This window comes from Castanea sativa, chromosome 8, assembly GCF_040712315.1.
Source record: "Castanea sativa cultivar Marrone di Chiusa Pesio chromosome 8, ASM4071231v1".
NCBI classification, from domain to species: Eukaryota; Viridiplantae; Streptophyta; class Magnoliopsida; order Fagales; family Fagaceae; genus Castanea; species Castanea sativa.
In genome coordinates, this window is record NC_134020.1 from 2811256 (window position 1) to 2834458 (window position 23203).

The 23203-nt window shown below is 35.2% G+C and overlaps 1 protein-coding gene across 1 annotated transcript; it reads right to left on the reverse strand.

Moving 5' to 3' along the window:
- Positions 1–1149: 1149 nt before the first annotated feature.
- LOC142607380 (glyoxylate/succinic semialdehyde reductase 1) lies at positions 1150–20055 on the reverse strand. The gene is made up of 8 exons (XM_075778838.1): positions 19871–20055; positions 19681–19791; positions 19480–19581; positions 19238–19339; positions 18001–18116; positions 13939–14017; positions 13693–13863; positions 1150–1750 (listed from the first exon to the last, which is right to left on the reverse strand). Exons 1-8 carry the CDS (start codon positions 19979–19981, stop codon positions 1661–1663), a joined length of 882 nt encoding a protein of 293 aa, XP_075634953.1. The 5' UTR covers positions 19982–20055; the 3' UTR covers positions 1150–1660.
- Between the last annotated feature and the right edge of the window lie 3148 nt (positions 20056–23203).

Below are 23203 nucleotides of genomic sequence, written 5' to 3' on the forward strand. Positions count from 1 at the left end.
CAGACCTTTATTATTCTCCTAATGACTGTCAAATAAATAATAAATCTCACGAGTTTAATTTACATAAACTCTCAATCCTGAAAGGATAGTGAACTCAATCATGAAATGTAAGTTGTTTTGATATATTAAGAGTGAGATCTAATTTAACGGTCAAAACCTCAGTATGTTGGACAGCCACACGTAGTGCTAAAGGAACACATATCCTCAAGATGGAATTCATAGTCTCTTTATAAAGATATAAAATACTCTTTTAAGATAAGTTTAATGAGTTTAATTATTCAAAGTGTTAGGCCTGACCATTTTAGTAAAGAATTACTAAAGTTTATTTTTTATGAAATTTGATTTCATAAATATATATGAATAACTTAAAGGATTAAAGTAGGTACTCAAAGATCAAGAGGTAGTAATTTTCAAAGTGGCAGTTATATATTATGACTTTGTATTACTACAAATATTTTCATGAAGGGGTTAATTGTTTAGATAATAAAGTCTTATGATTTAATTTATTAATAAAACCTAAAGTGCAATTATTTTATATAATGGTATTAAATATAATTAATGGTAACTTTGGACTTGTCAAGATTTGATAGATAAGCCCGAAGCCCATTAGCGCTAGAGCTTTATTTGTCCCTTTGGTTCCATCCCAAATCACACACTAAAGCCCAAATGGGCTGGTCCAAAAGACTAGCCCAATTAGTAACTTTTTATTTAATAAAGAGTTATTAAATAAAGTAACTGTCTTTTGACAGTTAAAAAAAAACGTACATACAATAAAAGGAGAAACAAGACAGTTTTCTCATAATATTATATTCTCTCTTGCACAAGTGCGTACATAACTGATTAAGAGACCACATATCTTGAGCATCTGTAGAATTGGGGTGAAGAGTAAAAGTCTTCCCAAGTTTGTAGTTCTTTTGTTTTGAATTTCACTCCATTAAGGTACGTCTTTCTATTCTTTATTTCTAAAATTCTAGATATTCCATGTTATCTTACATGAATGAAAAAAATACTTGTGTTGCTTCCCCTGTATGTTTTGTATGAGATGCAAAATCAGTTTTTCCAACAAGTCAAGCCTAAACTTGGGCTTAAGCTTAACTTGTTTGCTAAACAAACAAACATAAACAAGCATTTTTTCAAGTCAAGCCCAAGTTACTCAAAAACAACTTGATTTTATTTATAGCCTTACCCGAATGGTACCTTCTCCCGCCCCTTTAACATTTCAATCCCATGTTGAAGGTTTAAACCCTCCTAAAAAATTAAAACAAAACAAGACAAAAGACTCAAGCACCAACAAGTTCTCATGTATAGTCATGCTGGCTATTTCTAGAGAGATGACTTATATCGCATTAGTTAGGGTAGGTCTCACCGCACCTGTTATCAGTCAAAACAAAGATGATTTCTTTAGAGTCAGATGAAGGACAAAACAGCTGTTACAACATTTCGATCCAAATAAGGTCTTCTTTGCTTTCACTTCGAAGAGTTCCTGTGCTGATAATTAATTGTACAAACACACCACGCAACATCACATTGTAGGAAACAAACTTCGGACATGCATGAAGAAGTGGTCACTAGAAATTTATTTCCTCATATTAAAACTTTGACCACACAGGCTATAGTTACCAATGCAATTTGAGTTCAAGTTGATAAGCATCTGTTTATATTATGATGAACGTTGAAGATGCTTCACAGTCTCATAAACAGCTGAAAAATCAAGGTCCCCCAACCCCATGCTTTTGGCCTTCTTGAAAGCCTACAGAAGATATAAACATCAAGCTTTTAGTTCTAATAATCGATGAGGTTCCAGTCATACCTAAAACCTGGATCCCCATATCAAACATCTTAAATACTTAAATATGTCATACTTTTTACATAATCGCAAAATGCCATAGCTTTTCTGTTCTTAATACAACAATCATCAATATCGATATAAACAGTATTTGAAAAATGATAGCCATATCCAAACAGAAGAGATCTTAACAAGTTCTGCATTCCACAACTGATACATCATTTTTGTGACTTCCACAAAATTATCAGGCCAACTCCAATATTTAAATCATTTTTTCTCTAACTAAAATAAACAAAGAGAATAAGACCGTGCAACCTAGAGAATGAAATGAGTTGGTTTGGGAGGAAAAGCCATCCCAAACCAAAACCTGTTTTAGATGTTTGATTCCAAAACTCTATCCTAAATTCATGTCAAATTTAAGAAATGAGACAAAACTCAACCTATTGACGCTAAGAAACCTGAAACCCAAGCATCTTAACCGAATAAATAAACCTAATTGTCACTCATCAATATATCAGAAAAAGGACTCAGAGAGGGAGAGAAAGGTCAGACACCTCAAAGTAAGGACTTCTTACTCCTATGATCACCCCTCACACCCTTCCTACATACCTGAAAACCCGAGAATCAACTTATCCAACCTGATAAAACAAACCTCATTTGCTAATCATCAACAAGCACACACATGCATACACAGATATCAAATGAAAGTTGTCTTAGTTATGATCAGTTAACAACCAAAATCAATTTCACAACATAAATATAGATACTGACCAAATCTTAAATAAATGGAAGCAATATGAAACAGTAAGGAAAAAGGGCGAGAAATCTAACATCAAGAGACATACCAATTAGTAGCAAGAACCATGGTCATCAATAGTATAAGGGGAAGAGAATCCTAATAAATATTAATTTATTCTTTTTTGGATAAATCCTGATAGTATATTACGTTTCATCCTACTGAATGTAGGAATTTCAACAAGCAAAGCCATGCTTGGGCTTCGATCTCTTTGCTAGATATCGATCCTTGGAGATACCATAGCATTGGTTTTTTGTATTGTCCTTTAAACATGTCCAATCTATCATTATCCGCATTTTATTTTTCATTGGTAAGTTCCACTTGGTGAGCCTTGAACCCATTCTTATGCAAGGAGGAAGTGTCATTTGAGCTAGAGCTCATTAGCAATCTATCATTAACGACAATAGGCGGTACATATATTTTTTATGAATAATAAAATTGAATTAAGCAAAATTTGCCCCAGTACACAGGAGATATAGAGATATACAAAGAGAACAAAACAGTCCAGGAAAACTCAAAAAAAAAAAAATATATATATATATATATATATCAATGAAAGTAAGCAAATTATAAAATTGAATGAGTGGAGAACACAGCAATCCAATCACACAAAAAACGCAAAAGGAACAATTTTAACTCCATGGAAGGCCTCTCAAAACCCTCAAACGCTCTAAAATTATGCTCTCTCCAAACAATCCACATCAGGGACAAGGGCACTGCACACCAAACAGTGCCACACCTCGTCTAACAAAACTCCCCTTCCAGCAAGCTAAGACCTCAATGATGTGAGAAGGCATAACCCACTGAACCCTGAATAAACAGAAAACCAGGGACCACAATTTCTTAGCAGCACACCTTATTAGTAGCTTCTGTGTAATAGGGTAAATGTGGTAAAGATGGAAATAGAACTTATTCACGATAACCAGGGATAACATCTACCAATAACATATAAAACACATCACCTCTGTCTGTTCTCTTCTAATTCTCCCGTCCCTTCTACATCATATTCCCTAAATGTTTTCATCTTTTTAATCTCTTGATTTCTAACTTCCTAGTATTACTAGCAATTCAAAAGAAAAAAAACTCCATAATTTTTATTTTGGTGTTTGAAGGAAATTTAGTTTTTAAAAGATAAAATTTTTAATATTTCTTAATTATATTTCTTGATGGTGTGGCAAGCGAAGGTCCCTCCTAGGTTGGCGTTATTTTCATAGTTTGCTGCTTTGGGTGAGATTTGATAATCTTCAAAAGCGGGGAATTAATGCAATAGACTGGTGTCGTATGTGAAAACAGAGTGGGTATTGGTGGATCATCTTCTTCATTGCCCAATAGCTTATGAGCTATGGACAATGGCGCTTAGCTAACATCTCGAAATAGCTATTCTTCATTGCCCTATAGCTTCATGGTAGAGCAACTTCAGCCAGCATCACAAAATAGCTATTTCGAGATTTGTGCCACATTGCATAATGTGGTGTATTTTGCGAGAATGGAATGCTATATATTTTAAATATACTTGAGATTAGTTCTTTTTTCTTTCTTTCGTCTTTGCTCAAGTGGAGTTAGCTTTACAAACATATTCATGTCTTCTCTTCCAAATTTGATTGACCATCGTAATTTGGGATCTAGATTGTATTGTACCCATAGTACATTCCCTATGCACTTGGGTCTGTTTTAATTTAAATAAAAATTTTATTACTTATAAATATAATACATACATACATACATACATACATACATATATATATATATATACATATATATCTCAATTATATGCCAGAACTAACACTAATCTCTGCATATCCGATAGAGCTGCAACCAGAATAATCATGTATCCTGAAGTGCTCTGAGTCACACCAAACAAACCCAGATCTCTATATTTTGATTATCATTGTTTTGCATAGTGTCATTTTGTTCATCCAGATCAAAACCAAATCCACCACCATTTTCAATATATCCTCAGACCACTTTAGATCCTGCCACTAACCTGCAGCAGACTTACCAGACTAGAGCTCCTTTATATGGATAACTTAGACTAAAGTTTGGAACTACACAATGTATTACCTAGCTCGGACCTTTTTTTATTTATTTTAGGGTGCAAAACTCAAGGAGTTATAAAGAAGAAAATTTATAGAAATGCAGAAGGTCAAGAATCATAAAAGAAAATTGTGAGTTAGAAGACACAATTAGAATATTAATTCTGAACCAAAATTAATTGCCAGGATTTTCATTCACAGTGCATTTTAACTGGTTCTGAATGTTCATAAAGTATTTGTACTCTATTACAAACTTTATTTCATCTTGTAATAAAAATTGGGTGAATGAACGTACAATGCACATGCTAAGTAAAATTCACATGTAAAATAAAGATGTATTTTCACAAATGTCATTTAAAATGAACAATAAAATAATGAAGTTATATGAGGGAAGCATATCATATAGGACCTAGTTTTTTGTCAAAACTAAAAATTACGGTAGATAATTCTTTTTAATTTTTTTCAAACTTCTAGTAATAGGATTTTAACTGAAATAGTAATTTAAACTTCTTGGAACTTTGGTAATAGGGTTTCACCTAAAGTAGAATTAACTTCACAATTTTAAATTTTACACTTTTGTTAGTCGGGATTAAAAGTTTTATGTAAAATAATGGGCAAAAAAAACTGTCCACATCACATAAAGGGTAAAAAAACAAAAATTCAAATAAAAATGGAGAGGGCATCCACTCTGCACAAATAAATGACGTATGACACAACTTTCATCGTATGGTATAGGATTGATAAGTGATAACTAAGGACTAAGTGATAACTAAGGACTAGACTTTGAATTGTCCTTCTAGTTTAGAGCGTCATACCAACTGATTTTTTTTTTTTTATAAGTAATAAAGATGTATAGTCAAAAAGCTACCTCATGCATAAAGGCATAAGGCAGATCAAATATTACAGAAAGAGGAAAAAAAAAACAAAGAAAATACTAATTAAAAAAGAGAGAACTAAGAAACATATGGAGAGAATCACTAGAGGTGAGTCCCCAAGCTCTAGACCAGTCAAAAAGGGAGCCACTAAAAGAAGCAAGCAGCTGGTCGCCGGAGCTTTCCATGTCTTCAAACGTCCGCCAATTTCACTCCCTCCATATACACCACATTAAGCACAACGGAACCAAATTCCAAATGCAAGACAAATGCTTTCCAAACCAATTCCACCAACCAAAAAGAGTATCTGCAACCAATCTTGGCAAGACCCATGAAATACCAAAAGCTCTAAAAACCACACTCCACAACTAATAAGCCTTTCCACAATGAAGTAGCAAATGATCCACCGTCTCTCCATTACAACGACACATAATGCACCAGTCAACAAAATCAAACCCTCTACCCTACAGATTGTCACTTGTAAGAATCTTATCCAACACGGCGGTCCAAACAAAGAAAGAAACACGTCGAAGAGCCTTAACCTTCCAAATACCATTCCAAGAAAAGATAATGGGCGAGGGACCTCGTAGCTTATTATAAAACGAGCACATATCAAAATCCCCATTCTTCATCAACGTCCATCTCATATGGTCTCCATTCTTAGTTGAAGGTAAATTAGAACCCAAAGTACGAAGAAATTCATCCACAACACCCATCTTCCAATCATTTGGTCTTCGAATGAAACGAACATCCCAACTTCTCCGTTCCTCTATCCCAAACTGTTCAAGACAAGAGGCCACAAAGGCTGCTTTATTGGAAGCAATCTCAAACACAACAGGAAAGGTTAGTTGGAATGGCGAATCCCCACACCACCAATCTATCCAAAACTTCACTCTATCCCCCACCCCTACCTCAAACTGAATATTTTTGCTAAAAACCTCCTAACCCATTCAGATACTTCTCCCCAAACCACACTCATGTACACCTCTACCTAGCTTGGAAGTCCATCCCCCCCCCCCCCCACTCTTCCCCAAACTTCAAAGCTACAAGCATTCTCCAAAACCTTGTCTTCTCAACCCCAAACCGTCATAATCATTTTCCTAGTAAGGCTTTATTAAAAGTAGTTAATTTCCTTACTCCTAATTCACCATTTTCCATAGGTGCACACACCTTATCCCACCCCACCAAATGTGTCTTGGAATCACCCCATAGAAAATCCCTTTGCAACTTCTCAATTTTATTAGCCACATGTGTAAGGATAGTAAAAAGAGATAAAAAGTAAGTAGGAAGGCTAGATAACGTACTTTTAAGCAACGTCAGTCTTCTACCTTTTAACAAATACAGCTTCTTCCACCCAGCCAACTTACGCTCTATTTTCTCCAAGATAGGATTCCAAATAGTAGGGAACTTGTGGGAAGCCCCCAATGGCATAGCAAGATAGGTCATAGGCAAAGACCCTATCCTACAACCCAAAATCTCTGCCAAGGCATGGACATTTTGAACCTCCCCAATGGGAACCATCTCACTCTTCAAAACATTAACCTTTAATCCTGTCACAGCTTGGAAACAAAGTAGTAGCATCCGAACATGTAAAATCTGCTCCACATCTGCATCACAAAACAAAATCATATCATCCGCAAACAAAATATGCGATACACATTCCCCTCCACCCTGCCTACCATCAGCCCTAAAACCATGAAGTAAACCAACATCTTCAGCTCTTTTCATCATCCTATTAAAAACCTCTATCATAACCAAAAACAACATAGGAGACAGCCGGTCCCCTTGTCTCAATCCCCTCGAGTTTCTAAAAAAGTTAACTGGAGACCCATTAACCAAGACAGAGAACTGAACTGTAGATATACGAGTACGAATCCACCTACACCACTTCACCCAAAATCCCATTCTCTTTAGCAAATCTAGAAGAGCCTCCCAATTCACATAATCATAGGCTTTCTCAATATCCAGCTTACAAATAACCCCCGGAATCTTACTCTTCACCAGACTATCAACACACTCATTAGCAATAAGAACTAAATCAAGTATTTGTCTACTACCCACTGTAATACCCCACATAATTTTTTTTTATTTTAGAGTTTTCTTTAAAATATAATTGTTGGGCTATAGGCTTTCTTTTAATTGTTATTGCAGCCCACTACCCACTAAGCCCACATCTTATAATACAAGCTACAGAATAGAGGAAGAGATAGTCAGGGTTTTATCTAAGAGACTAAGAGGCTAAGAGGTGTTTTCCTTGGAGTTAGTACACGTACAATTGAAGAGACAATCAGATTGTTCAAGGTAAGATTTCTCTCAATTAGAAACAAGAAAAAATTAGAATTTTATTAGGTTATTTAGAAATTTGATTTTGATCCTAAAATTTATATTCTAACGTTTAGATTTTCCGTTGGATTAGATATTAGATTTGAGCCAGTGGGATTTCACGAATCAATTTTTTTTTGTTTAAGTCTTCCATTGGATCTGTACATATAATCCTAGATTGAAGTCAAACAATTCGGCCCTCCTTCTTTCATTGAATTGGTATATATATATATATAATGGTTAAAGAAGGTTAAAGGAGAAGTCAAAGAAGGGGGCTACGTTGGATTTGTGTATATATATATAAAGGTTAAAAAAGAAGTCAAAGAAAGTGGCTATTGTTCTTCTTGAATTTGTGTGTGTATATATATATATATATATATATATATATATATATATTGGTTGAAGAAGAAGTCAAAGAAGGTGGCTATTGATCTTTAGTTGGATTTGTATATATATATATACATATTAGGATATTAGGATAGTTGTAAAGTTTTCTATGGTAGATATATATATATAATATGGCTTGGTTGGGGTTATGTATATTAACTTAAACTCTAAAACTTTAGCCGTCGCCTTCCGGGTTCTGATAAATTACTTTGCATTAGTGCTATCATTAGTTCAGCAAAGTATTTTACTAGTGAGTCAATTTTTATAGTTTAGTAAAATTTATATTTTGTAGAGGATATTGAGTAATTTTCGTAATTGATTATAGGTCTGATTTAAGAGTGTCTTGAGGCTCTTTGGAGATTATTTTGGCTGGACTTTCAGAGTGATTTGAGTGCGGTAAGTAATTATGCATAATATGCACAAGTTTTGTTCTTTAGGTTCTTAGAAGTTAAAGATTTTCAAAGTTATATTTTTAAGCTTACATTTTTTAAAAGTTTATCAAAAAGCATTTTTACACTATTGAAAGAGAAATTTTAATTGGCTTTTAAATAATGTTTTAAAAGAAATTTCGAATTTTAAATAACGTTTTGAATGTCCAAAACCCATTTAAAAGATGATTTTTAACTAACTATTTTCTGAAAATAATTGAGTTTCAAAGTGAGTTTTCTAAAAAGATTTTTGTTCTTTAAATTGTTTCAAACCAAGTGATTTCGAAATCATATTCTTGTTTTTCAAATGGTATTTAAGACGTTCCTTTTAGCAAACTGGATTTTCAAACTTATTCAAGAATTGTAAAAATACTTATATAAACTCTTCAATTCCTATTCGTTCCCTAAGAGAGTCCAGCATCTTTTGATTTATGTTTCAATTTGATATTGTGATATTCAATATATCTTTATTGTTGGAACAATTGTTAATATTGAGAAAATTATTATATGTTGTATAAACTTTATTGTTTGTGATATGTGACTCAAAATGAGTGTTTTTAGAATTGATCAGATATATATGTGTAAATCCGCTCACAGGATTGTATGTGAGAATATGTGTTGATCCCTCACAAGCAGGGGTTAGTGTTGGTATCCGCTCACAGGATTGTATGTGAGAATATGTGATGTGTATATGTGACACTATGCTCTGATCAATTATTTGTATGTGTTTCCAAAAGATTTTAAGATATGATTATATGTGTATTAAGTGATTCTTTACATGTTTTGAAAACTATATTGGATATCTTGAGTGTAATTGTGAAATTAAACTCGTGCCTTGCTTGACTCTATTCCGTTGTGTATTCTGTATAATTACTTACTAGATGTGTGGCTCACCCCATCAATTAATATTTTCAGATTAAAGTATAGTTGGGAATTAGAACCTTTGGACCGCTTGTGAGGTGTAAGGTAGAGCGTGGAAGTTGTAGGCGGCTTCAGTATTACTTGAAGACTCATTAAATTTTAGTTACCTTTGTTTTGTAGTTCACATTTTATATAGTGGAGTTTATTTTCAATTTGTGGAGTTTTGAAAAGATTAATAGTTATTTTTATTTTTATTTTCCGCTTAGACTTCACAATATTTTGGAGATTATTATAAATTGTGGATTTTGTTTATTATAAGAGGTTTATCAGAAGCATTGTTTATTTGGAGTTTTATTGAATTAAGTTTAAATAAATTATGTTTATTGAGCTAAGTAAGGTTAGCAAGATAATCAGGTATCTAAATTCATGTTTCATGGATTTGGGTCCTGACACCCACAAAACTAATCTGAGACTCGGATATGAACTGATCCAAAACCTCTTTCAAGCGATTTTCCAAAACCTTAGCCAAGATCTTATACACACTCCCCACCAAGCTCATAGGTTTGAAGTCTCGGATATTGGAGGCACCATTCTTCTTAGGGATCAAAGCAATGAAAGTTGCATTAAGAGAATTTTCAAACTTACTACGTTGATAAAACTGTTCAAACATAGCTAAAACATCACGTTCCACAACTCTCCAACAATGGTGGTAGAAGGCCATAGAGAAACCATCAGGACCTAGAGCTTTATCTCCTTCTAGCTCTTTGACAAGTCGAAGAATCTCCTCCTTTTCAAACCTTTGTTCAAGCCATTCCCTCTCCAACCCCTCAATCTGATCAAACTCCATACCTTCCACAAAAGGCATCCACTCCTCTGTCTCTTTATACAATTTTTTATAAAACTGTACCACTTGGTCTGCCACCTCTGATTCTTCCAAAGAAAGAAGGTTCTCTATTTAAGACCTCACTGCAACCCTCTCACTTATCTCCACTTCAGAAAGGCCAAACTCTCCTTCCTTAGCATCTATAAAATTTCAAGGCCTCCAATAATTCTTTCTTTTGATGACCTATATTTCCAAACTCGAGACGATTCCACTGAATAATGTCTCCTTTCAGAGCCTTCAACTTCTTGGCAAGCACATAACTAGGAGTACCAGAGAAAGAATATCAATTCCACCAAGAATGAACCCTATTTGTGAATCCATCAAACTTTAACCACATGTTCTCAAACCTAAAAAGACTCTTCCCCTTCATTATCCCCCCTGCCTCCACTAGAATAGGAAAGCAGTCTGAAACAGGGTGAGGTAAAACCCGCTAGATCACATCCAGGTAGTGGTCCTCCCAATCATGAGATACCAAAGCTCTGTCTATCCTAGACATCAAAGGCTGATCTGAACCACTAGACCAAGTATAACTCCCTCCCTCCAACGGTAAGTCTATCAAATTAAGATCCTCAATAAACTCAGAAAAATTCTCCATAGCCAAAGTAAGATGCAATCGACCCAACCGTTCACTTGGGAAGCGAGTGATATTGAAATCCCCTATGTAACACCATGGAACATCCCAATATTTCTGAATTCCAATCAACTCGTCCCACATCTTCCCCCTCAAATTATTATCATTTGGGCCATAAATCCTAGAACATGCCCAAATAAAACCATTCCTCACATCCTGCCATGGAACCAACACGGAAAAGTAGCACAACATAACCTCCAATTTTTCTAAAACCCTCCTATCCCACATCATCAAAACCCCACCAGCGGTCTGATCTGCATCCACCCAGTCCATATAAGGACAACTCCACAGGATGCAAACCATCCGTCTATCCATGCCCGCAAGCTTAGTTTCTTGAAGGCAGACTACATCACAATTCCACTCTCGTAGTAAATTTTTAACTACCAAACGTTTTTTAGAATTATTCAATCCTCGAACATTCCATGAAACCATCTTTAACTTCATAAAAACTGTTAACTCCCTACTACAATCTCTGTATAGCAGTCAAAGAAAACTACCTACCGTCATAATTAACCAAAGAAATCAAATTTCTCAGTTCCCTCTTCCCTTTATCCTTGGAGACAGCTTTTCGATGAGTTGCATCTTTCTTGTGCAACAGATTGGCAACCTCAATCACCCTCTCAAGCCTTTGTGAAAGCATAATACACATATTCTCATATCGACCCACAGGAAGCCCCACCAATTTACTAAAACCAGGAATTTTATGTTTCACCCAATTAGAAATATCCAATGTATTTTCAAGCTCCAAAACCTCAATATTACTGTTCAACTCAGCTGACACAACCAACCCCTGAGGAGTGATGGTCATCAAGGGGGAGAAACTATCCACATCACCCGTCGATACTCTTGCCTTAGGATAACTTCGGTCTACCAACACCACTAACTAGTTAACCTGATGAGAAGTGTCTATCCCCTGAGCAGCACTTGCACAACCAACCCGACTACCTTTATCTCCATCCTAGGCACCCAAATCCACAACCCCAACTCTCGATAGGCTCAGAAAAAAATTTTGGACAAAAAGAGACCAGTGCCATCGAAGGCTCATCAAAGAAAAACCCATCGGAAAAAGGACACTCGACCTCCATCGTAGCCTTCTCAAGTCGACCCATCACATCGATCTGAGGAACAGAGTTCTCATGAGCACAATCAGAGCTCGTCACCGTCATTGAACAATGGATTATCACTGCATCAGCCTTACCCAGTGTCATTAGTGACTCCTCAGCGTGAAACTCACTAGAAACTATGTTGTTGACCTTTGTTGAAGGCTCCGCAGGTCGACCCAACATCTCATTTGGAGTAGCAGAATCATCATGCTATGGTTTGGAACTTGCCACCATCACCAAATCATGGGCTTTGTGGGTTGGTGCTCTCAGGTCAGCCAAAGAAGAGCTTTCACCCACTTCAAATCTAATTGGGCCTGTTACCTCTGGGATATTTGGAAAGCCCACACACATGTCACAGTTTGGGTCTAAGCCCAACACTGGCTTCTCTGGACCCCGTGTGTCACAAATAGAGCCTAAGCCCACCACGGGTTTCTCACCCCATGTTACCCACTTAAAGCTTTTTAATCCACCTTTATTGCAGTCCCATGTATCACGCCTCTTTCCTTCCCCATTCACCACCACAGTCAAGCCCTTCCCTGTCCAGCAAGAATTCCTTAAATCACGTTCTTTTCCATAAACAGATTCATTTGAATTTGAACTGAATCTTAACAGAAATCTCTTTTTATTTCCTCCTAGATTTATCTCTCTCATATTAAAGTCCACATTAATGCACCGAGAACCCACATCTCCTCCTGCAAGAGCCGTCGGACATGATTTGCCTGCCGGAATTTCACTCAACACCATCTGCTCAACTTCTAGGTTCTGCTTCACCACCCTATCCTCCCCTAATTAAGATTTCCCCTTATCGTGGATGCTTAACAGATGTGGCTAGTTTCTGCCCCTGACCTGCACTTGATAGCCACGCACTGTCTTAGCAAAATTTTTAGATGTTTGAATCCCTGAGTTATCCTTATGAGGGTAAGCAACAAATTTCAAGTGACCAGAGCCACCATCCACATAGTGTTCAGGTTCCAACATCTTAATTCTAACCCAAAAACCCTCCACTCATTCTTTGATTTTCCCTCCAGAATAATAATAGACCTTCTAAACCCGCCAACTTTGAATTCAGTCAATAATAAGAACTGGTCAAACGAGTTGGAGAGTATAAGCTATATCACCCACCCTGAAAGTAAAAAAATTGCTTGGGACTATTCCCAACAACAATGTGTTCTATATTCCTCATCAGCCATTGCGCTGCATTCTTCCCCATAAAAACTAACTTCATGAAGTATTTTCCCCGCTCAAAAATCCTTAAAGAAAAATACCGTCTCCCTTCCTCTACCACCAATTGAAAAAATTTGGATTCAATAAAAAAACTGTGAGAACCACCCATAATAGATAGATCGAAAAGAAGAAAAGAACTAAATATCTGGCTAACTTCAGGTAGCCGGGCCTCTTGAGGTAGAATGCAAATTTCTAAATTATCACCAGGCATGCATCTATCACAAAATGTTGGGAGTATATTCCAAACTGTCTTATCTAAAGCATCTATCTAATGCCTAGAATATATACCAACTGATATCTTACATTAACAACACTGCTTCTGCATATGTTTGCACAAAGGAAAGAAAGACAACAGAAGAGTATAACCTCATTGGCTGCAGCTGCAACTGGCATTGATACTGCATCCGCATCACCAAGTGCAAGAGCCAACCTCATATCCTTTTGCTGATGTTTCAATGGAAAAGCAGGGGAGTAATTGTTCTGGATCATAGTGGGTCCTTTCAACTTGAACATTGGGTTAGCAATTGCACCCAGATCCTGCCAGAAAATAACTTGTGAGAATCAACTTCAATACCATACGTGAACAAAAAATTTTCTTGGTCATTATCATACCAATACATCAAGAAGAGTCTTAGAGTCTAGTCCACTTCTGTCAGCCAGTACAAGTCCCTCTGAAAATGCATTCATCATACTGAAAAGGAGAAAACATCATAAAAGTGGTCAACTACCATATAAAGGCCCACACATACCACAAGAAACTCAAGGAGAAGCAAGCTCAAATGCAAAGTGGAATCTTGACATTAGGTTTAACTTCCAAGTAGGGCCTAATTGAGGCCCCCCCAGAAGCTACCCTAGTTAGTGTTACGTCTTACTTTTAGGTTTGTTGGCATCAAGGTGTAGCTGGTTTAGTACCTTCAATCCTCTCATGATTAATATTCTATTATTTGACAGTTCTTATAATTAGTAAATTTTCAAGAGACTAGCTTGGTTCCATTTGTACTTAACATTTCTAATAATTCATATTTTATAAATAACAAGTCTAATAATCAATATATATATATATATAAAAGCAGAGACCTTATGCAAAAAAGCACGAGGTCCTACCAAGTGGCACTCTAATTTTGCATTTAATCTTTTTTTTACCTCTTTCATTAAGTTTTTTTTACTGTTACACAAAAGTTCACATTAACTTATTTTATTATTATGTCATTAATATCTTATTAATCGCCTAAGTTTACACCACAAATTTCTGTATTCTTCATGTCTTTTAGCATTCCTACCATTTTAGTATTTTAAAAATGTAGAGAGATGGTGAGAGAGTTGGGCATACTTTCATTTTATGGTATGAAATATGGAACACAACACAAATTAGTTGATTTTTATGGTCCCGTTACTCTTTTGCATTTATTTTTGGTTTTATGATTTTTTTTTTTTTTAAATTAATCTTTCCTTGAGAAGGCTACAAATATGCAATGAAGCAACTAAACTAATTTTTAACATCTCAAAATATATATGTTTCTTTACTCTAATTTAGATTACTTTTTCTTTATAATATGAGTAAAACATTATACAAAATTGTCATATATAAAATATCACAAAATTATCCATGTAACGCACAGACAACTTACTAGTTCATAATATATAGCCTTTCAAAAGTTTCCTTAAGACTATTAATTAGAATAAACTAACTATGATAATACAAAATACAATTATTTCCCAACCCATTCTTGATTGATAAATTACCAAATTATTTATACGAATAAAAAAATACATTTGTTTCTAAAATATTATATTAATTGATGGATATAATTACATTTATTTTGAAACCCACACTGACAAGCAAAGAAATCATTCACCAGATGCTATTAAATAAAGTCTTGCTTGCATTAGAAGAAGATATACTATAGAGAACAAAGAGGTGTTGATAATTTACATATAAAAGTGACTACAAAAATTATATTAGTTTCAATCCGTACTCTAATATTTAAGTTACAAATACAGATCAATCACTTGATTGTTTACCTGTGCAAGTTAAAAGGGAAATTGAGGCACGAACAAGAGTTCAACATCTCTATGGCAGAAGGATACTAAAAATTGTTTTCAGAACTAGTATTATATAATTTGTGTTATTTTCTTTATTTGAAAGTTTAACAAGACTTGGGAATATCCATGTAGCCTTTGTCCCAGAAGTCTGGTATATTTGAGACCCTTTCATTTTATATGAAAGGCTTACGTAAATTTAATTAATAAATAACTATAATAATAAATATTTTGTATCCACCATGATTATTAGGGTCACCTATTGTTTATGCTTTCTTAAGTGTCATGGGTATATCTGTGATTTCAGAATTTGTTGGACATGAGCTATACTTGTGGCCCATTTCATATTTCAGTCAAGGTTTGTTATTGGGTGGTTACATTTTAGTAGATTTAAAACCTAGTTTGTTCCATACCCTCTAATTAGGACTCCCATTCTGTATGCGGACATAAAGTTTGAGGCTTCAAAATCTTAATGCAGTGACATCTATTTAGATTTACATTACAAAAACCTTTCTTCCACAATCCAAAAGCTTTCCACCTTTTTTTCTTTCCTTTGATTAGTATTTGTGCCTCACTTTTATCAACCTAAACACTTGAACCCCAACAATTATTCTCAGGCACCTCTATAGCCCACCATAACAGCCACCCAGAAATTTGGGTTTTCTTGCTTGTTTCAACCCCAACCAGTACCTGTTTCTTTGTACTTTAGAAATATTGGATTTCCTCTAATTTTCCTAACCTTTTCATTCTTGAAACTTTAACTATAGCATCCCAAAAGCCCTACAGTTCTTGCGGCTAGAAAATCCTGCAACACAATTTCCGTTTCCTACAATCCTTTTTATGTAGCATGGATACGGACACAACACGTAGGACGACATGATACATAGTATGGTGACACGGAATTTCTTGAAAAACCAGGATAAAATACGACGAGGATACGACAATTAATTAATTAACATTTTTATTTTGAGCTAATGTATTTTATATTTGGAATAAGTTATGTTTATTTTGGATTTAAAAAGTATGTAAAGACAAAAAATATTAAAATGTTTAAAGTACAAACAAAAGAGTTCAAAAAACAACATTCAACATCAAAATAGAACAATTGATTTAAAAAAACATTTTTTCTTACTGAGTGCGTACTTGACACATTTGTGTCCATGTCAGATACATGTCTGACACCAGTACTTGCAATTTTACGATGTCTGTGCTTCCCAGATTCCTTCAAGATTCATTGTTTCTAGTCCAACTTGAACCTCAAACCCTGTAATTCTGTTTCCCAGCAGCCTTAGACCATTAAAGCTTCAATCTCATTGTCTGGCCTTTCCCCCAATTAAACCTAACAGTTATACCTTTGTTTCTGTCCAATCTAGACTTCAACATTAAGGAGGAAGTGCTTAACTATAGTATGTCAACTCACAGTAAGTGGATGGATTCCTCGCTATTTTTTGTTTTTCTTTACAAGGGTTAAACTCTCCTTAGGACACACCATGTCAGAGTCCTTAAACCATACAATAAATCTAAAAACATATGTAAGTTTAAGCAACACATGAAGTTCTTGCTGTAGTAAAAATATGGAAACAGTGTCTACAATCTGATATGTTTCAAGGGTACTCTTTTACATTTCAAGAAGCTTTTTTTTTTTTTTTTTAAATTCAAAAGGAGCTCACAATCATATTACATATGATATTTAGCATCCACTTTACCTTAAGGCATAAAAGGGGGGAAAATAACATGTCCTTTTTTTTTTTTTGGATAAGTAATAAAAATATATTGAAAGAAGGGGGGGTGTCACCTGAGTATACAGGAAGTATACATCAAGGACAAAAACAAATCAAGTGCATAAAGTACAAATGTCCATGAAACCATGGACAGAAGAAAAAGAACGAAAGCCAAACACTGTAACCCAATCCAAAAGAGACTTAAGGAAGAAGAGTTTAAGATCTGAAACAGATCTCTCTAAATCCTCAAAATGCTGGTTATTCCTCTCCCTCCAAATGCTCCACATCAAACAATGGGGCACAACCATCCAAATAGCAGAGTTTTGATGCCTCCCAAACGTTCCTTGCCAACAAGCCAACAGCTCCACCACTGTTTTCGGCATAACCCAATGAATGCCAAACAGAGTAAACACCATAGACCATAAATCAAAAGCAATAGAGCAATGGATGAGGAGGTGGTCAACTGATTCCCCATTTCTTTTACACATACAACACCAATCCAAAATCAAAATCTGCCGCTTCCTAAGATTATCAATAGTCAAGAAGCTTACTTCCCCTTTTCTTTTTCTTTAGGCCCTAACATCTGAAGTTAATTACGTATAGGATATTATAAGCTGGTATGCTTTGCAGCCAAGTCATGTTTAAAAAATTAATTTTTTTTTTCCAAAAAACAAATAAAAAGTACAGACAATAAATCTAAGTGTGCAAAACTACTTATCACCAAACAAAAAGAACTGTGACTGGGTCATATTCTAATCCTTGAACATCTTTGTCTAATCCCCTCCTGATTCAAAACCTACACTCAGTATTTGGACTCAAAACCTACACTTAGTATTTGGACTATTGTCTGTGCAAGAAGTATCCATTTTCCTATTTCTATTCTAGGTCAGATGAGCAAAAAAACAACCACTACCTGCCCATTATCATGTTGACAACAAGTTTCATCTTTGCTCCATTTCCAACCTGCCCTAGGAAGAAAGATTTCTTTCCCAAGACATCAAAAAATGGGATGGCTTCCTCATACAATGCCTGCATTTACAAACAGTGATATGATACAATTAACAGTAAAAAAGAAAAAATTCATGTGTACAGCAATAAAGGAAAAGTGGTCTCTTATCATTTTGACAATGAATAAAGAAAAATATTTCATTCTTTTTATTGTTTATTGGTGGGATGTGATGCATCGCTCTCAATTGTAATGCTCAGAAACCTAGTGTAAAGCTAGATTTAACTATTTTTCTTTTGCCTTAAGTGACTCTTTCCTCTCCTTATTCTCTATTTACTATCTGATTTCTGTGTTCCAGCCCTCTGTTTAAATTATATCAGCCACGCACTAATTTACCAACTCCCCCAAAATGCAAGCTAAAACCTAACCTTTTGCATATCTACATTAGATTGTATTAGATTTTACTAAATCAGCCCCAAAATTCTAATGTTCGAAACTGGGAAAATCCTGCGCATCAAATTTGGTTAGGAAGTTCTTTGTCCTACATCACTGGCTTTAAGAGCGCAGTTCTTAATAGAAATTGGACCGGTTGCTACGAGCAGAGTATTGTAAAACCAGAGTAAAGGTGATAGTTCTGAATAAACCTAAATGGAGCAACACTAAAAATAAAGTCATAATATGCTCATCTTGCCTTTAATACCCGCACATAAGAACATTCATGTGGAAAGATTGAAAAAAAAAAAAGGTCATTTGCAGTCACAGGACTGTGTAACTTTAAGCCAAATGTTTTTGCCAAAAGAGGCATTATTTTTAGACGTGACAACTATTAAGGAAACTTATAAATTTCTTCCTAATGATTTTAAGGGATCATAAAAATTTGGAAGAAATATTCGGGTATAATTTCTTTGATATTTCTTATAAATTATAATTGAATGTTTTCTTTATAAGCTTTCAAAGTAGTGTATCCAGGTGACGAGAGGAAGCTAGTTTCATTGCTTTAAACATTTAAGTTTCATTTCAATTTTAGTGGATTGTCTATCATCTTGCATATGCTTCTCCTAGAGTACAAAGTATTAGAAGATGACTCCAGTATGTAGACATTACACCTTAAATGTATGGTACAAAGTGTGTGTGTGTGTGTGTATTATTTTCCAGTTTACTAGATCTTTAGCAAGCACCATAGACTTGTATATGAATTTTTTACCTTCTCCCCAGCAGCAAGGATTACCAACTGACCATCTTCGGCCGGCTTTTTGCTACCTGAAACAGGAGCTTCAAGGAAGTGACCACCCCTTGATGTAATTGCCTGTAAAATATTATTGGGCATTTAGGAATCTAAAATAGATAATACAGTAATTATTTATATATAGATCAGATGTTAAAACACAATATGTTAAGCTGAATAAAGCCATGGAAGAATGATAAAAAGGGAAATGGAGCTCTCACCTCACTGATCTTTGAAGAAGTATCAACGTCAACAGTAGACATGTCAATGTAACCTTTTCCACTGACAATTTGCTCAAAAACACCATCTGTGTCAAAAACCACCTTAAAAAGAAAAGGGAAAAAAAAAGGCTTCAGTGATATTATGTTAATGGCCTTAACTGTAGGCAGCAGAGAAGAAAGAAGCATAAAAATAAAACCAACCGAAAGAGCAGCTGATGGATCAGATAACATTGCAATGGTGTACTTGCACTTCTTGACTACAGCTGCTGGGGTTTCTCCAACAGAAGCACCAATCTCCACCAGCTCATCACACTACAAAAAACAAAATTCATAAATTGCAATCTGAGTAGTTCATAGAGAGAGTAGAATGAATGAAGAGTAGTAGTTTTACCTTAGAGAGGGTTCTGTTCCAAACAGTGACCTTAAAGCCTTTTCGTAAGAGATTGGTGGCCATGGCCTTCCCCATTATACCCAGACCCAAGAACCCTACTTCCATTGCCATCTCTTCTTCTTCTTCTTCTCCTTTTTTTTCTTTTATTAGTTGCAAGTTTTAATGGTGTCCATATATATATTCCCACTCTAGGGGAAAGTATACACTCCGTATAGTGTCTCTTTATATTATTACTTTTTTTTTTCTTTTTTCTTTTTATGGGATATGTTATTACTTTTTATATATTGATAAACAAATAATAATAATAATAATAATAATAATAATAATAATAATAAATCACCATCACTAAATAACTACTATATCATTATTCCATCACCCATGACCTCACCAACCTTACATACAAAAATAAATAAATAAATAAAATAACGTTATTATCATAATTCTCCATCCTCATCCTCCTTTTTAACAATAACAAATGTTTTTATAACTATGTTGTCTCTTTCAACTCTCACCTCTTTCTATGGCCAACCAAATTCTAATAATTTAATTTCTGCTCTCTATTTGTTTTGGCAATTATATTTTCTAGAAAATAAGTTATATTTTGTAATAACCTTAAATGAATTGAGAAATAATTTCAAAATTCTCCTTATTTAGTTTGCTACAAAATAGAATTGTTTTCCAAAAAAATATTAATGGAAAAAAATCTTTAAAAATAAGTCATACTTTTTCAGTTGACCAAAGATAGTTTTCTATTAACTTTTTTTTTATACTACCAAATATTGGAAAACATGAAAAACTATCTTTACACAAAATTTTTCATCGAAACAAACAAAGTAATCCTAATAAAATAATAATGATGTTTGAAATCAAATTAAATTTTAATTTTATTTATTTATCTATAAATTATTGTTGTTATTTTTGTCTCTAATTAGGGAGTTGTACAATTTGATGGTCTCAAATAACATCTTGAGAAAGATAATTAAAAATAAAGTGATAGAATTTAAAAATAAGTTGATAAGAATATTAATATTATTGAATTTTGAATAAATGCTCTCCTTTGTGGAGCTCTCCCTTTCGTGTGAGCACAAGTATTCCCTCCCTTGGCGATGTGCGAATGGTATTTTTTAGTTTTCTTTTAGACAAAATGGACGATGATGTAGTTGACAAATTGGAAAATATGAAGTTAACAATTGAGGAGGAAGAAACTATCTCCATTTCGGATGATGGAAGGTTGGAAGCCATTGAGAGTTGCAATCTGAGTTTGATTGGGAAGTTCCTTACATGTAAGCCCTTTAACAGAATGGCGGCGAAGACTACAATAAGGCAAGCATGGGGATTGAATGAGTCAATGCAGATTTTAGAAGTGGGGCCAAATCTTTTCCAATTCAAATTCCAATAAGAGTTTGATATGGATCAGATCATGAGAGGAGGTCCTTGGTCTTTTGACAATCAGCTATTATTATTGCAACGGTGGAAGAAGGGCATGACTGTGGGAAATATTCAAATGGAATCTGCCTCTCTTTGGGTCCAAATTTGGGATGCACCATTTGATATGATTTCCCCTCAAGTAACGAGGGAAGTGGGGAGTAAGCTAGGTGAGGTTGAGGAGGTTGAATAGAAGAAGGACGATATCAATATGTTTATGAGAGTACGAGTGGCTCTACCAATCACAAAACCTCTCCGTCGAGGAGGGTTTATTGCTGGATCAGATGGTGAGAGGTTGTAGGTATCTTTCCAATATGAGAGATTGCCTATGTTTTGTCACTTCTGTGGAATCCTAGGTCATGATTTGAAGCATTGTGTAGCCCATTATGTAGTTGAGAAACAAGGAGGATGTGTTGAGTATCAGTATGGTGAATTTCTTAAGGCAACTGGAAATCGTCCAAGGACTTCAACAAATAAGAATGCAAGTCATTCACTACCTGATAATAATACAACACTGGACATGATTGGGCCAAGTAATTCTAAGCCTAAAGGAACTTGGACTCGCATCAATAGAATGGACTTCAGATTGAGTGGCTTAACTGGGGCTATTACAATACTTGGCCTGGGCAAGGGAGACTCACGTGAAGTACAGGAAGGGCAGAACGATGAACAAGCTATCAAACAAGGGAAAGTGAGTAGTAATGATGGAAGCACTAATTAGGTGGAGAGCCACCCTTGCCGATAGCAATGAGGCTGTTAAGCTAGAACTGCCAAGGGCTTAGGAACCCTTGGACAGCGGTGAGGGAGACTGGATTAGGAAACCCTAATAGTATGGATAAGGGTTATTCCGTGAATCAAGGGATGGATGCTAAAAACATGCATGCTAACAACGTGAATCATGAATGTCATGCTAACGTAAAGGAGACTAATGCTGAGAAAGGGGAATTAGGTCTAAAAATTCTGCAAACTGAACAGTCTACTACGGAAATATATGCTGATACTGATAAAGGATTGGCTACTTTCAAACTGAATAAAGGGCAATCAGATACTATTCCCGCGAAAATCCAAAGCCATTCACTACCTGATAATAATACAACACTAGACATGATTGGGCCAAGTAATTCTAAGCCCAAAGGAACTTGGACTTGCATCAATAGAATGGACTTCAGATTGAGTGGCTTAACTAGGGTGATTACAATACTTGGCCTGGGAAAGGGAGACTCACGTGAAGTACAGGAAGGGCAGAACGATGAACAAGCTATCAAACAAGGGAAAGTGAGTAGTAATGATGGAAGCACTGATTATATATCGACGGTGGTGGAGAGCCACCCTTGCCAAGAGCAATGAGGCTGTTAAGCTAGAACTGCCAAGGGCTTAGGAACCCTTGGACAAGTCGAAACCTTCGCAAGATTGTAAGGGAGTAAGTTCCCACAATCTGTTTTCTTATGGAGACAAGACTGGACAAGGAAGGGTTTGAAAAATTGTATGGAAATTTACCGTTTCAGAATAGGATTATTGTGAAACACCTTGATTCGGGTGGCGAGTTAGCACTATTGTGGAAAAATAATATTCTTTTGGAGATTATCAATTTCACTATAAAGTATGTTTTGGCTAAGGTCATGGAGGAGGATGGTTTTGTATGGTACTTGACTGGTTTCTATGGTTGGCCGAATGCACAGCAGAAGGAAAACTCGTGGAAATTATTAAGGTATTTACAGACCTTTGTGGAGGGACCATGGGTGGTTATAGGTGACTTTAATGCTTATTACATGCATCAAAGAAGAAGAGCAGAAGACAGCCACAAAATTCACAAATTGAAGCTTTAGGGAAGCGTTGGATTCTTGTCACCTTCAAGACCTTGGATTTTCAGGATATCCTTACATGTGGAGTAATAAGAGGCCCGAGGAA